Genomic DNA, 12,946 nt, shown 5'->3' with positions numbered 1-12,946 from the left:
AAGTCCCAAGGGTTCAGTTTTGCTTTAATTTCCCTTGCCTTTGAGGATGTGTCAAGTAGGAGATTGCTGCGGTGGAGGTCCAGGAGGTTTTTCCCTACTTTCTCCTCAAGGGTTTTGATGGTTTCCTGTCCAAGTAGATATACTATACTGATAGTGAACAGTAGTGTGAGGCAGGTCTGGAGAGGATATGAGTTTGTCTCATTCAATTTAATTCTCATTCTATTATGTGTAGGTATTGGTAAGTCTATTCAAGAGATGAAGAACTGGGGCACCTGAGTGGCTCAGTTAGTTAAGCGTCTGACTCTTGGTTTCAGCTCAGGTCATGATCTTATGGCTCTTGAGTTTGAGCCCTGCAATCGGGCTCTGTGCTGACAATTCAAAGCTTGGGATTCTTTCTGTCTTTCTCTGTTCCTCCCCTGCTTATGCACGCACTCTGTCTCTCTGTCTCTCTCTCTAATAAATAAATAAACTTAAAAAAATGTTTTAAAAAAGATGAAGAACTGAGACTCCTAAAGATTAAGTAAATTTCCTGAGATCTTCTCAGTAAATGACAGCGCTCAAATTTATGAGCAATGAACCAGCTCCAGAAAAGAGTCAATGCTTGAGACTGGAAGTAAGGAGGAAAATATTCTTACAGAATCTCTAAAAATTAGGAAGAAGGCGTCTTTTTGTGGCACTGACAAATACTTAAGGGTCTGCAGTATAAGAGAGTTATATATTGAGCCAAGGAATTGGCTAATATGGTTTGATGAGAGAGAGTTATCTTAGAAGACAGGTAGTGCCGGCCACATCCCTATGTGGCGATGACCGAGGAGAAGAGCTATCATATACCCAGCTTAACAGAAATTAAAATGCCTCTCCATTATGGCTTCTTATGCCATTGAAAACCCTTTTCCACTAGCTCAAGTTCACTCTGCCAGTTGCTTGGTTTCTGAAGTGAATCTCAGTTTCAAAAGGAAGTATTTTACAACCAGGTGAAAGTCAAGTTGTATGTTCTCCCCATTTGCAAGTTTTCAGGATGTGTATCTGGTTTCATTGCTTAAACATGGGGAGAAAAACACTCACAGAGATAGTATAATATAGTTTTTCAATCAGTTAGTTAAATCTATTCAGTATATGAATAATTAGAGTCACATAATTTTTTTATCAACTGTTTCAATATTCTGGATGATTGTGTGTCAATTATACTAAAAAAAAAAAAAAAAAAAAAAGAATCCGGCTGAACCGCTTAGATCCGTCTCAGCCCAGCTGTCCTAACCTTCTCTCCCACATCTTCACTGCAACCCCAGAGCTTTCCTGCAACACAGCCATTAGTGTAATTTTCCCAAAAAGTGATTTGATTATATCACTTCAATGCTTTAGAAAAAAAAACAATGGCTTTCTCTGAATCATACCACCACTCAGTTCAGTGTGGGATATAGTATTTGCAATCTGGCCCCAATTTATCTTTCCAGCCTCAGCCCCTCACTTCCTCCCAGAACCCCTTATTACTACAAGAAACAACAGGCTGATGCCCGACTTGTGGAGAATTGTATGCTGTGACGTCTCTGTGACAAGAAACTGGTGTAGGTTACTTACTTTTGAGTGTACTGAATGCTATGCATAATCCATGCTGTCTTGTATCATAATTGAGTATAAAATAGAAGCCAGACATAGAGATTATTCTTTTATTTCCGTAGAATTGAGAGTTGCCATTAGTGTCACTAGTTTTCCCTCATCTCAGATGCTTAGATAATAGAAATAATGCCTTCTGTTCATTCAGAGCTCACTCTGTGCTACGCATGGTGCTAAGCATTTTATATTCTAACAATAGGTGATGATCAAAGCACTCGGAGATGACTGCTACTCTTCCCGTTTTGTGATGAGGGGACTGAGCTGTAAAAGGCTAAGTAAGTTAAGATTGAACAACTAGTAGCAGAGCTGGGAATTGAACTCAAGACTCACTTGAGAGCCCGTGCCCTTGACTGTTACACTGTCCTCTCCCTTTAAAGCTCCCAGATTGAACTCCTCAGTAACCTGGATCCCACGCTCCATGCACCATGCCAGACACATGTCCTTTTATCTTGCAAGTCTTGTCTTCCCATCTAGCTGACAAGCTTCTCTCTGTTTTCATTTTTCTAGTTTCCAGGGCACCGACTGGCTTAAGATAGTAGAAACCCTGATTATGAACAGGGGGTTATTTTCCCTGTAGGGCAACCCTTCAGAGGAAGGGAATAGGAGTCATCTAAACCACAGGCTATTTCTCCCAACAGTGTGCTAGGGGTGGGGTACCACATCTAACACCAGAAAGGATTTAAAGCAGCTTTCACATTATTCCCCCCCACCCCATTATCAGAGTGATACATGCTTACTGACAAAATTTTTAACAAGAAAGTTTTTTTTAAAAATAATGGAAATCTAAAATTTCTCTTAATTAGAAGCAGCTCCATCAACATCTTGACATATTGGCTTGTTTTATTCATTTTGTTTTTCCATAATTGAGCTCTTTATTATACCTGCAACTTTGCACTGTGGTGTTTTTACTTAACATGATGTCATATATATTTGTCCATGTCATTGTATTTTTATGGCTGCATACTCATCTGTCGTATAGTGCACCAGGATGTGCTCAAGGCAAATTATTATTACAAATAACATGTAGTAAACAGTCTTGTGCATAAAGCTTTGCCCTTCTTTTGAATGGGTTACTAAAACAATTGGAGAATTAAAGGGTACACCTATTTTAAAAAGCTTCTGATACACATCACTACACTGATTTCCAGAAAGGTCGTAATCAAATTACATTTGGGTGTGGGGGTGAGTGGAGAGGGAGAACTACTGGAACTATTGGATTTGTTAGTAATTCTTTTTTTAGTTTTGACAGTAATTCTTTTTTGGAAAAAAAAAAGCCTTTTATTTTGAATACACAGAAGAGAAATGGCTGTGTAGTGTTGTATATTAACAACCATTAGTTGCTCTGTTTCATAGTGATAACATAGCACTAAGTATTAGGTACGTGTCACAGAGTTTGGAGAGTACAGATGTTTGTGCAGTGAAAATCAGGAAACTCTAATGGAGGTTGGATGATCTCTGGATATTGAGACAATGGGGTGATTAAGAGAGGGGAAGTCAAAAAATGCATTTCCGGGAAGGGGTGCGGTGGGAAGGAGGTCAGAATGCCTGGAGCAGGGGGAGCTATAGGAGGACAGCATGCAGACAGTCTGCCCTTCCTTACACAGGAACAAAGCAGAGCTGGCAGAAGGCAGCATGGAAGGGAACCCTTTGGCAACTGGGGCGATGTTGATGTCCTTCAGGTCAACCAGAGATTCCAGGATAAATTTCTGTAACATGGTGGTTAGGAATGATAACAGTTCCCGGTGGCCCCGGCCATCTCCGAGACAAGTTCATTTTCCTGAAAATAAGAGTAGATACTCCTTGAACACCTGTTTCTGAACTATTACAGAAAGAATATACCACAATTAGTTGATGAGTGACTGAATAGATGTGCAGATGGAAGACAGGATGGCTGGAGGTATGACTGGACGACACATTTGCTGTCCATCTAGTAACCAGCAATATTTACTCAGCCATGTATTGCATATCAGCTCTATGCCAATCACTATATGAAGTATTCTCCTATTATAACTGCTCTTTTCACTTCTTAAGCTTTCTTCATTTTAGTTTTTCTCAAAAACACAGCCACATACTCAGCTGGTTAGAAGGGGAAGGACTGAGAGAAGGAGACTCTTACATCTGTTTCCCTTCCTCTCTCTGGCAGAAAGTTTAGCCAAAGATTTTTTTCCTTCAAAAGCAAGAATCACTCCCTCATTTTAAAACTTTAAATGACTCTCTGTGCCTGTCCTATGTCATAAGTTTAAATTACATGACCTGGTTTTCACAGTCTGATAGGCCATGATTTTGCCTTCCACTTGTTCTATGTGTGAACACTTATTATAAAATATATGTAACAAAAATGCCCCTTTAAAAAATATATATAACAAAAAAATTTTAAGCACGCAATACGGTGGCATTGACAGCATTCAAAATGCTATAACCACTGTATTTTTTTTACCACTATTGATTAATAACATTTTTTGTCACTCCAAATGAAATTCTGTAACCACTATACTTTAAGTTCCCATTTCCCCAACCCTAATCTCCCATCTAGCTCTATGAATTTGCTTGTTCTAGATGTTTCAGTATAAGTAAAATCTTATATTTGTCCTTTGTGTCTGGCCCATTTCCCTTAGCATAGTGTTTTCAAGATTCATCCATGCTGTAGTACCGATCAGCCCCTCATTCCTTTTTATGGCTGAATATTATACTGTCCTCTGTGCACACCCCATGTTGTTTATACATCTGTCTGTTGTGGGGCACTGGGTTGTTTCTGTCTCTGGGCTTTTCTGAACAAGGCTATAGTGGACACCAGTGTACGAGGATATGTTTCAGTGCCTGTTGTCAATTCTTTTGTGTATTACCTAGATGCACAACTGCTGGGTCATATGCTTGCAATTCTTAGAGCAATTAAAAAAAATTTTTTAATGTTTATTTATTTTTAAGAGAGAGAGACAGAGTATGAGCAGGGGAGGGGCAGAGAGAGAGGGAGACAGAGAATCTAAGCTCCAGGCTCTGAGCTGTCAGCACAGAGCCTGATGCGGAGCTTGAACTCACGAACCATGAGATCATGACCTGAACTGAAGGCAGGTACTTAACTGACTGAGCCACCCAGGCATCCCAGCAATTTTTACCAAGTACTACATACACCTGAGGAAAAGCCTCTCTTGGAAGGGGGCTGTCTTAAAGTATTAAAATCTTACATAAAATTGGGCTGTTTGGAGAAAGAGGAAAGGAGAAGATTAAGAAGAAGTTGAGAGAGAAATCATAAACTGATGTGTCAGAAATGATCAATTTGGGAAACTAAATTTATTAACACTATTAAAAGTCTCAATTATTCTGTTGGGATGAACACAGGGTGTTATATGTAAGTGATTAATCATGGGAATCTATTCCCAAATCAAGAGCACACTGTAGACACTGTATGTTAGCTAACTTGACAAAAAATTATATTTTAAAGGGCTCATATCTTTTACAGTGATTCCAAACATTAATTTTGACTATAAAGTATCAAGTTTATTTATTTAATCTTGTATGGCATCATGGTTTTTAGTGGGAAACCATAATAAAAGTGTTTTTCAAATTGTGGGTCCTAATCCATTAGTAAGTTATGAAACCAATTTGTTTGCTATCATTAGCATTTAAAAAATATAATTGCATAGAAAACAAAAAAATGCATTATACCTAGGTAAACTAAATATCATTTTGTGAAATTTTTGTTTCAGTTACATGTGACTATAAAATACACTTATTGTGGGATGTAACCAGGGGGGAAAAATAGTTTGAAGCCACCAGTATGGTTAGAAAAGTCTTTGGAATTAACCAGGCCTCAGTTTGAATCTGAGCTCTGGGTGATGTTTGCAAGTTATTTACCTAACTTCTGTGGCTCAATCCCCTTATCAAAAAAAGAGAGTAATAATATCTCCTTCTGGTTGGTGTTTATGTGTGAAAATATTAGAGATTACTTAAGTAGAATGTCTAAAATATTGTTGTTTTAGTTTTTTAGTTATTTTTGATAGAGACAGTACGAGCAGGGGAGGGTCAGAGAGAGAGGGAAATACCGAATCTGAAGCAGGCTCTGAGATAGCGGTCAGCACAGAGCCCGATGCGGGGCTCGAACCAACGAACCGTGAGATCATGATCTGAGCCAAAGTCAGACGCTTAACCAACTGAGCCACCCATGCACCCCTAATATATTGTTAATGGTATAAAAATATAATCGCTTCCAAGCTTCCCCCAAATAATGCACTCCATGTAAAAATGCTTCGTTCACTTAGGAGCAAGAGGATGTGAAGATGTGTATTATTGACGACTACAACTGTTTGTTATACTGTAGTCTAAATACATTGCTCAGTCTTTTTCTCCAATTTGATTTAGTAAGGAGACTTGAGTTCTTTCCCCTTCCTAGTCTCACATTGTACTTATATGTATTATGGACTTTTGGCACTTTATTATACATATGTCATATTTTCTAATCATTTCATAGTTCAGCTAGCGTTACAAACTTTCACATCTCTTCTAGTGCTTAAAACAGTGCTGGGCACATTACAGAGTACCGGACGAAAATCTATTAAATGTGGTCCATAGCACACCTTTTGCAAAGTATCACTTGTATAAGGGGAAGCAGATGAAATCCTGATTCTGCCAGTATTTCTCACTCAATCTACTCCATGCTAAACAGGTCAGTTAGGCACTAAGTCATGTCTCTGGGTAGTACAAGTGGAAGGTGTGAACAGAGAAACCACTTTATCTGAGGACAGTCGAAAATTAGATCCTACTTTCCCCTCCCCACTCCTTTTCCCATCGGGGAGGGGACATTTATAAGCCCTGAGGACCAGTGTCCAGAAACCGGCTGGCGTCCTGAGCTCCAGAGGCTTGCCCGCACGCACGATCTCCCGCACTGAGAGCCCTTCTTCCCAGATGAATTCTCATAGTATCACAGACGCGCGCAGTGTCGATCGATACTGGATGGCAGACGTGCTCCCGCCGTTAAGTGTAGGCACAGGGCGGTGGATTTAGCCGCCCTGCCGCTCCGACGCAGCTTCTCATCAGCTCAATAAGGGCAGAGGACGTTAACCCGTTCCCCGGCGGACACCCACTTGGTCGCCGCCCGCAGCCCCTTCCCCTCGACTTCCTCCCATTCCGCATCCATCAGACTCCCACGCGTGGCGGGAGGGGGGGGCGCGGCAGGGTCCCGACCCGCAGGGAGGGCACACATCGGTTCTTCTCCACCCTGCTCCCTGGACGGTCCCTGGAGGCAGCTGAGGAAGGGAGTGCGGATCTTCACACTCTGGACCTTACCTTTCTGTATCTTCTTCCGCCGGGTGGGCTGTAGGGGGAGGAGGCAGCCTCAAAGCCAGCTGCTGGGGCTGCGCCGAGGCCAAGGCTGCTGCGAGCTGGGGTGGGGGCGTGCGCCGCAGCCAGTCTCTTGGACCCCTGAGAGCCCAGCTAGGCGAAAACTCCGCCCCCGCGCCCGCTCCCACTCCTGATTGGCCAGCCCTGCCTGAAGGCGACCGGTGGTCCCCCGGCCCGAATCTCAGCTATAAAGGCAGCCCACGCATGACGGCTGTGGCGAAGCTCCGGTAGCTGCGGTGCTTGTCAGCTTTCAGCCCCCGCGGCGCCCCCTTTACTCCTTGCCCCCCCCCCTCCCCCGAACACTCTTGACTTCACCATGCCGAGGGGCTTCCTGGTAAAGCGAACTAAACGTACAGGGGGCTCGTACCGAGTGCGTCTAGCTGAGCGGATCTTCCCCCTGCTGGGGTCCCAGGGGGCACCGCCCTTCCCCGAGGAGGCTTCCAGTGCACCCCAGCCAGGTGCGGAGCAGGTGGCACCACCTACCCTGGAGGAAGCTGCGGCGGCCCGGGAACTGTCGAGGTCGTCCTGTCAGACGGCTAGGGTGAGCCCAGGGGAGGGCGGGCAGGATGGTGCTGTGGAGTGGAGGGTGGATGGCAGGGAGGGTCCCGGGCCCAGCCCCAGCCCCACCAAGCCAGCGGGCGTGGAGCTGCGCAGGGCATTCCTGGAACGCTGCCTCAGCTCACCCGTCTCTGCAGAGTCCTTCCCCGGGGGTGCCGCCGTGGTGGCAGCTTTCTCCTGCTCGGCGGCGCCAGCAGCTGCACCGACCTCCGGGGAGCAGTTCCTGCTGCCGCTCCGGGCACCATTCCCAGAGCCAGGGCTCCATCCAGACCCTGCACCCCTCTCGGTCACTCTGCAAGGCCTAAAGCGGGCCGCTGGCAATGAGCGACGTGCCAAGGCACCTTCGGGCTGCGCGTCTGGACCCGCGGCCGCTGGAGTCAAGAAGCCAAAGGCCATGAGGAAGTTGAGCTTTGCAGATGAAGTGACCACGTCCCCGGTTCTGGGCCTGAGGATCAAGGAGGAGGAGCCCGGAGCACCGTCCCGGGGCCTGGGGGGCAGCCGCACGCCACTGGGGGAGTTTATCTGCCAGCTATGCAAGGAGCAGTACGCAGACCCCTTCGCTCTGGCTCAGCACCGCTGCTCCCGCATCGTACGCGTAGAGTACCGCTGCCCTGAGTGCGACAAGGTCTTCAGCTGCCCTGCGAACCTCGCCTCCCATCGCCGATGGCACAAACCCCGTCCCTCAGCAGCAAATGCTACCACAGTCTCTTCAGCCGACGGGAAGCCACCTCCTTCCTCAACCTCCCCAGACTCTGGGGCTATTGCATCTTTCTTAGCAGAGGGGAAGGAGAACAGCGGGGCAGAGCAAACGGTGGATCAGCACCTGCAGGCGAGGGACAGCTCCAGGGCGGAGCAGCACAAGGACAGCGCCCTACACCAGGGCCTCCTGGTGTCCCACCCAGAGCCACCGCTGCCTCAGGTCCCCTATGCAGAGGGGGTGTTGGGGCGCCGGGTGCCCGGGCCGGGAAGTGCCAGTGGTGTCGGGGGATCCGAGATCTTCATGTGCCCATATTGCCACAAAAAGTTCCGTCGCCAAGCCTATCTGCGCAAGCACCTAGGCACTCACGAGGCAGGCTCCGCTCGTTCACTTGCCCCGGGGTTTGGCTCCGAACACGGTGCCCCACTCGCTTTCGCCTGCCCATTGTGCGGGGTGCACTTCCCTTCCGCAGACATCAGGGACAAGCACCGGCTGTGGCACGCGGTCCGTGAGGAGCTGCTCCTGCCTGCTCTGGCTGGGGCGCCCTCTGAAGCGCCAAGCCCAGGCGGGGCATCTGACGGGGGTGCTCAGCAAATTTTCTCGTGCAAGCACTGCCCGTCCACTTTTTTTAGCTCCCCGGGGCTGACCCGGCACATAAATAAGTGCCACCCCTCAGAAAGTCGGCAGGTCCTGCTGCTGCAGATGCCGTTGCGGCCTGGCTGTTGAGGACCGAGATGAGGAAGATTGTGCAGTTGGCCTTGGAGGAAACCGAGCAAGGGAATTTCTGTGGGGATCTCTTGAATTTGCAAGTTTACCCTCTTTCCTGCCTATATTTTCTCTCCTAAAACTCCCAGTAGTCAATGTTCCGCCAGAGAAGCGGACAGCGAAATGTAAAATCCCTCTCTAGAGCAGGTATGTATATGAATGAGGTAAACATTTGCGGTCAAGGACTGTCACTTTAAAAGCCTTCTCTCTAACCCCCATGAAAATAGGATTTCCCCCTCATTCTGGAGACCCTAATGAATCCTATATGACTTGTAATTCCTATGGAAAGTCGTAGTGAATGCGTGCATGTCTCGATATCTGCAAAGGATTCTAGCTACCAAAAGTGGTAGTTGTTAATTTTTTTTTCTTTCTTGCCATGGCAGGCGCCTATGTAGTTTCTGTCTCAATAGGGTCAGATTTCTTGCATTGTATATTCTGTGAATTAAAAGTTATGTGATTGGTGCCAAACGTTCAGGGGGTTGGGGAAAGACTCAAGACCTCTGCCTGTGGGCAGGAAATGTAAGGGGATGTTTGCGCTTTGGGGGGACATGGGGATCTCCCTGTAAACGTTCCTTTTCTCAAGCATTAGTCCATTCTTAAGTTAGTGTTTGGAGGTGGAGAGGGTGCTACTTATACTTGGAGTTGAGATACCACCAAAATTCCCACCTTAAGCTTTTTTGGTGTGTTTTCAGGAAGAGATACTTTACATCTTTAAATAACAGATTTTGGCAATATACAACTCATTTTCTGAAGTTTGACTGTTTTAGTAGGGTTTCATCCAAACTGCTTAATCTTTCTGTTGTATATCTCACACAGTGTTATATATGAAACTATGTTCAGTTTAAGGAAGATGTTAACCTATAATCCACTATGGAACTGAATGGCTTTTCATTCAATATTCATTTTTCAGCAGCAACCTGTTTTTGAATTTCTTTTTGTAAACCATATTCAGTGTACACTCTGTACCCATGCTCTAATAGCCAGAGTTTGGGACACTGGCTGAGTATTGCTTGACAGACAGCCCGTATTTGTAAGATGCTTACGACCAAATAAATGTACATAGCTGGTGCTTTGTTGTGTTCTGTGTTTGTCCTGAGCATCTCATTGAACACAGCCTGTTTTTCGAAGTCACATTTCTTATCTCCCCAAAGCTAGTATCCTACTTTAGAATCTTAGTGACCCATTTAGACAGAATACAGACAAGACAAATTGTATGTTATAAATGAATATAATGGTGCAGAAATGCAATGGAAAAATTTCCTTTGAAGTATGGCTTGCACAGACTGAGCTCCAAAAGGCTTTAAATCTAAAGATACTTTGCCACCTAAAAATGTCAACAGAAAATACACTTTATTTTTCTTTAAAAAAGCTAGTAGTTTTATCTAAAGATGAAAAAAATCATGTTAACCATGCTAATTAACTTCACCATTTCCAAGTTGGCATTTTCACTCATCAATCCATTAGCTGTTCATTTTTAAAAAATGAAAGCACCACAGAAATGTGTAAGCAGTTACTTTGACTTTCCTTTTTGTTATTCTTCACCTTGGTTGTGAGAAACTATGTATATACTGTTTAATCTTGTTCCCAGGAACTTATCTTCTACATAAGCTTTCATAAGAATTTTTGTTTTCCAGTTTCATAGGAATCTATTTTTATTTACAAGAAAAAAAAAAACTTAAGTGCACAGGAACTCTGAAAGGTTATTTAGAAACTCTGCAAAAAGTTTTTTTTCCCTCCCCTGAATGTGTATTATAAAACAAAGTGAAATTTAAAAAACAAAATAAGGCTAAGCTTGGTTGATGTTTTAACCAAGTGGATTGGGTAAAGTTTCTGGCCAGCTCTTACAAAGGTATAAAATTAAAATTGCCTGAGTTTTTAATGACGATGGTAAAATCTCTGAGAAACAACTTGGGGTGTATTCTAACTAGGGAACTCAAATTCGTTTTCATGATTTGCTAAGATAGAACCTAGGTTTATGCTGTACATCTCTCCATTAATCACATAGTTCTACCTTATTAAGTCTGAAAATATATTAAAGACAAATAGACAAGAACTAGAAAAGACAAATCGATACTCATGGACATTAAGTGATAAGAATATTTTTATTGTATTATTAAATACCATATCTTTTTCTTTCACTGTTACAAATTTGTAGATACTACATGAATGATGATACATAATTTATATTTTATAGTTTGCCGGTATGATGTATTTACACATGCAGTTAGTACTGATGTCATGCTACATTTCCTTAGGAGATGCCCGTTCAAAACAAAATATGAACCAAATGTGAGCAGCTTATTTTCTGTAGGAAAATATTTCTGGAGGGTGGAATGTATACCAACCTGCACCAGCAAGTTCAGTATTAATATTAGATTTAATTTAGACTCCTGGGCCATGTTCCCTTTTCTTTTTAAATACACATAATTTAAGCAACACATTTATATCAGAAAAGTTTTTTCCTTTCTTTCTTTCTCCCCATCCCATTACCCTCTTTCTGGTATTTAGGAAAGAACATCGATACACCAGGATCCAGCAGCCAATAATACAGGGTCACAATGTCAAAACAGAAAGGGCATTCATTTAACAGTGATACCATTTAAAAAGCAAAACATTAGAAAAACATTTGGAAGCTGAACATAAATCTGAAGTTCAGCACAGTGATTTTTCTGGTTATTAGATAGAGCAAGGGATCACCTGCACAGCCAAGAAATGAGGCACTGCTTTGGGAGGAAAAAGTTAATGCTAAAATTATGTTAATTGGAATTTGAGATGCTAAACACACATTTATTTTAAGTGTTTTATTTTCATAACATAAATAATCCATATACATCCTTGTATTAAGATTTGCAACATTTGCTATAAGTTTATAAATGCTTAAATTTAAAAATTTACATTTGTAAAAAAATCATGTATTTACTGAGCCATAAAGTTGCAATGGGGCACAATAAATAAAATGAGACTATCTGTCCAATTATATTTTGGCTCAGAGTTAAACATGAAATTAAAAGTGAAATTGCTTAGACATAATTATCTAGAAAGGTAAGGGGTGTAGAATAAAACTCCATTCCCCCCCCCCCAAAATATTGCAGCTTAGAGTGTTGGGGGGAAAAACCAACTGAATAAACAACCCAAATCTAAAATATTAAGTTACAAATTATTTAAATCCAGTGTTTTTTTTTTTTTTTTTTTTTAAATAAATGTTCAGGAAGAAACATGCAAGTTGTGGCAAACACGAAGGCCTGGAAGGGTTAACACTATGTTCGTGCTCGGGTGGCTACTGCTGATCACACTGCTGGGCTGCTTGTCTCCTTAGGACTTATTGGCTGAGCCAGAGGACCGACGCAGCTTCATGGACATGCGGCTTTTGCTAGTTCGAGGGGACATTGGAGAGGCCAGGTCAGCCCCATCTACCTGCGTTGCTGTGGGAGTTTCACTGGATAGAATCTCTGGGTAGGAGCCTGTGGGAAATGTCAAGAGCATTAGCACATGTCGTCTGATTTCTCACCCCTTAAGAAATACTCTTTCTGCTACTGATCTGTAGCATGGATCCCAACCCTTAATGAGGTCTTTGAGGGGGGAAAAAGCAAGGCCAAAACTTGCCTGTTAGAACGGCCTACTAAGATTTTATTTAAAACCCAGTCATCTGGTGGCTCATGTAATTATATTAGCAAGAAAACACCAATCACTGTTTCCAGAGACAGAACTAACTAGAAAGCTCCTCGGAAAAAGCAATGGGAAGCAAAATCTGTGGGCCAGACAGGACAGGGCTCCAAAGCATCATTAACATGCAGGGAAGGGCGTAAGAAGCAGGTGACAGAAGGACCAATTTCTATCTCTAGGGTCCAGGGTATAACCAAGAAAAGGGCCTCCACTGCTCAAACTTGAAAATAACAGCACCAAACGGTCCTAAAAAGAAACTCAACACTATGAGACCATTACACATGCTGGGTATTTATGCTTTTAGAAAAGAGCAAG

The 12,946-nt window shown here is 43.4% G+C and overlaps 2 protein-coding genes across 5 annotated transcripts in view; one reads left to right on the top strand and one right to left on the bottom strand.

Moving 5' to 3' along the window:
* Positions 1-7,264: 7,264 nt before the first annotated feature.
* INSM2 (INSM transcriptional repressor 2) lies at positions 7,265-10,036 on the top strand. Its single transcript, XM_029952142.1, has one exon. The coding sequence runs from the start codon at positions 7,265-7,267 to the stop codon at positions 8,927-8,929; it is 1,665 nt and encodes a 554-aa protein (XP_029808002.1). The 3' UTR covers positions 8,930-10,036.
* Positions 10,037-11,051: 1,015 nt separating this feature from the next.
* The window catches only part of RALGAPA1 (Ral GTPase activating protein catalytic alpha subunit 1), a 262,207-nt gene continuing 260,312 nt past the window's right edge, over positions 11,052-12,946 (bottom strand). For all 4 annotated transcript variants that reach the window (XM_029952940.1, XM_029952941.1, XM_029952942.1 and 1 more), the window contains one exon: positions 11,052-12,429. In XM_029952940.1, coding sequence (XP_029808800.1) covers positions 12,281-12,429 — 149 coding nt within the window. In that variant the 3' untranslated portion in view covers positions 11,052-12,280. The remainder of the gene's footprint in view (positions 12,430-12,946) is intronic.

The sequence above is a fragment of the Suricata suricatta genome, chromosome 9 (genome assembly GCF_006229205.1).
Source record: "Suricata suricatta isolate VVHF042 chromosome 9, meerkat_22Aug2017_6uvM2_HiC, whole genome shotgun sequence".
Lineage (NCBI taxonomy): Eukaryota > Metazoa > Chordata > Mammalia > Carnivora > Herpestidae > Suricata > Suricata suricatta.
This window is presented reverse-complemented; position numbering and strand designations above follow the sequence as displayed.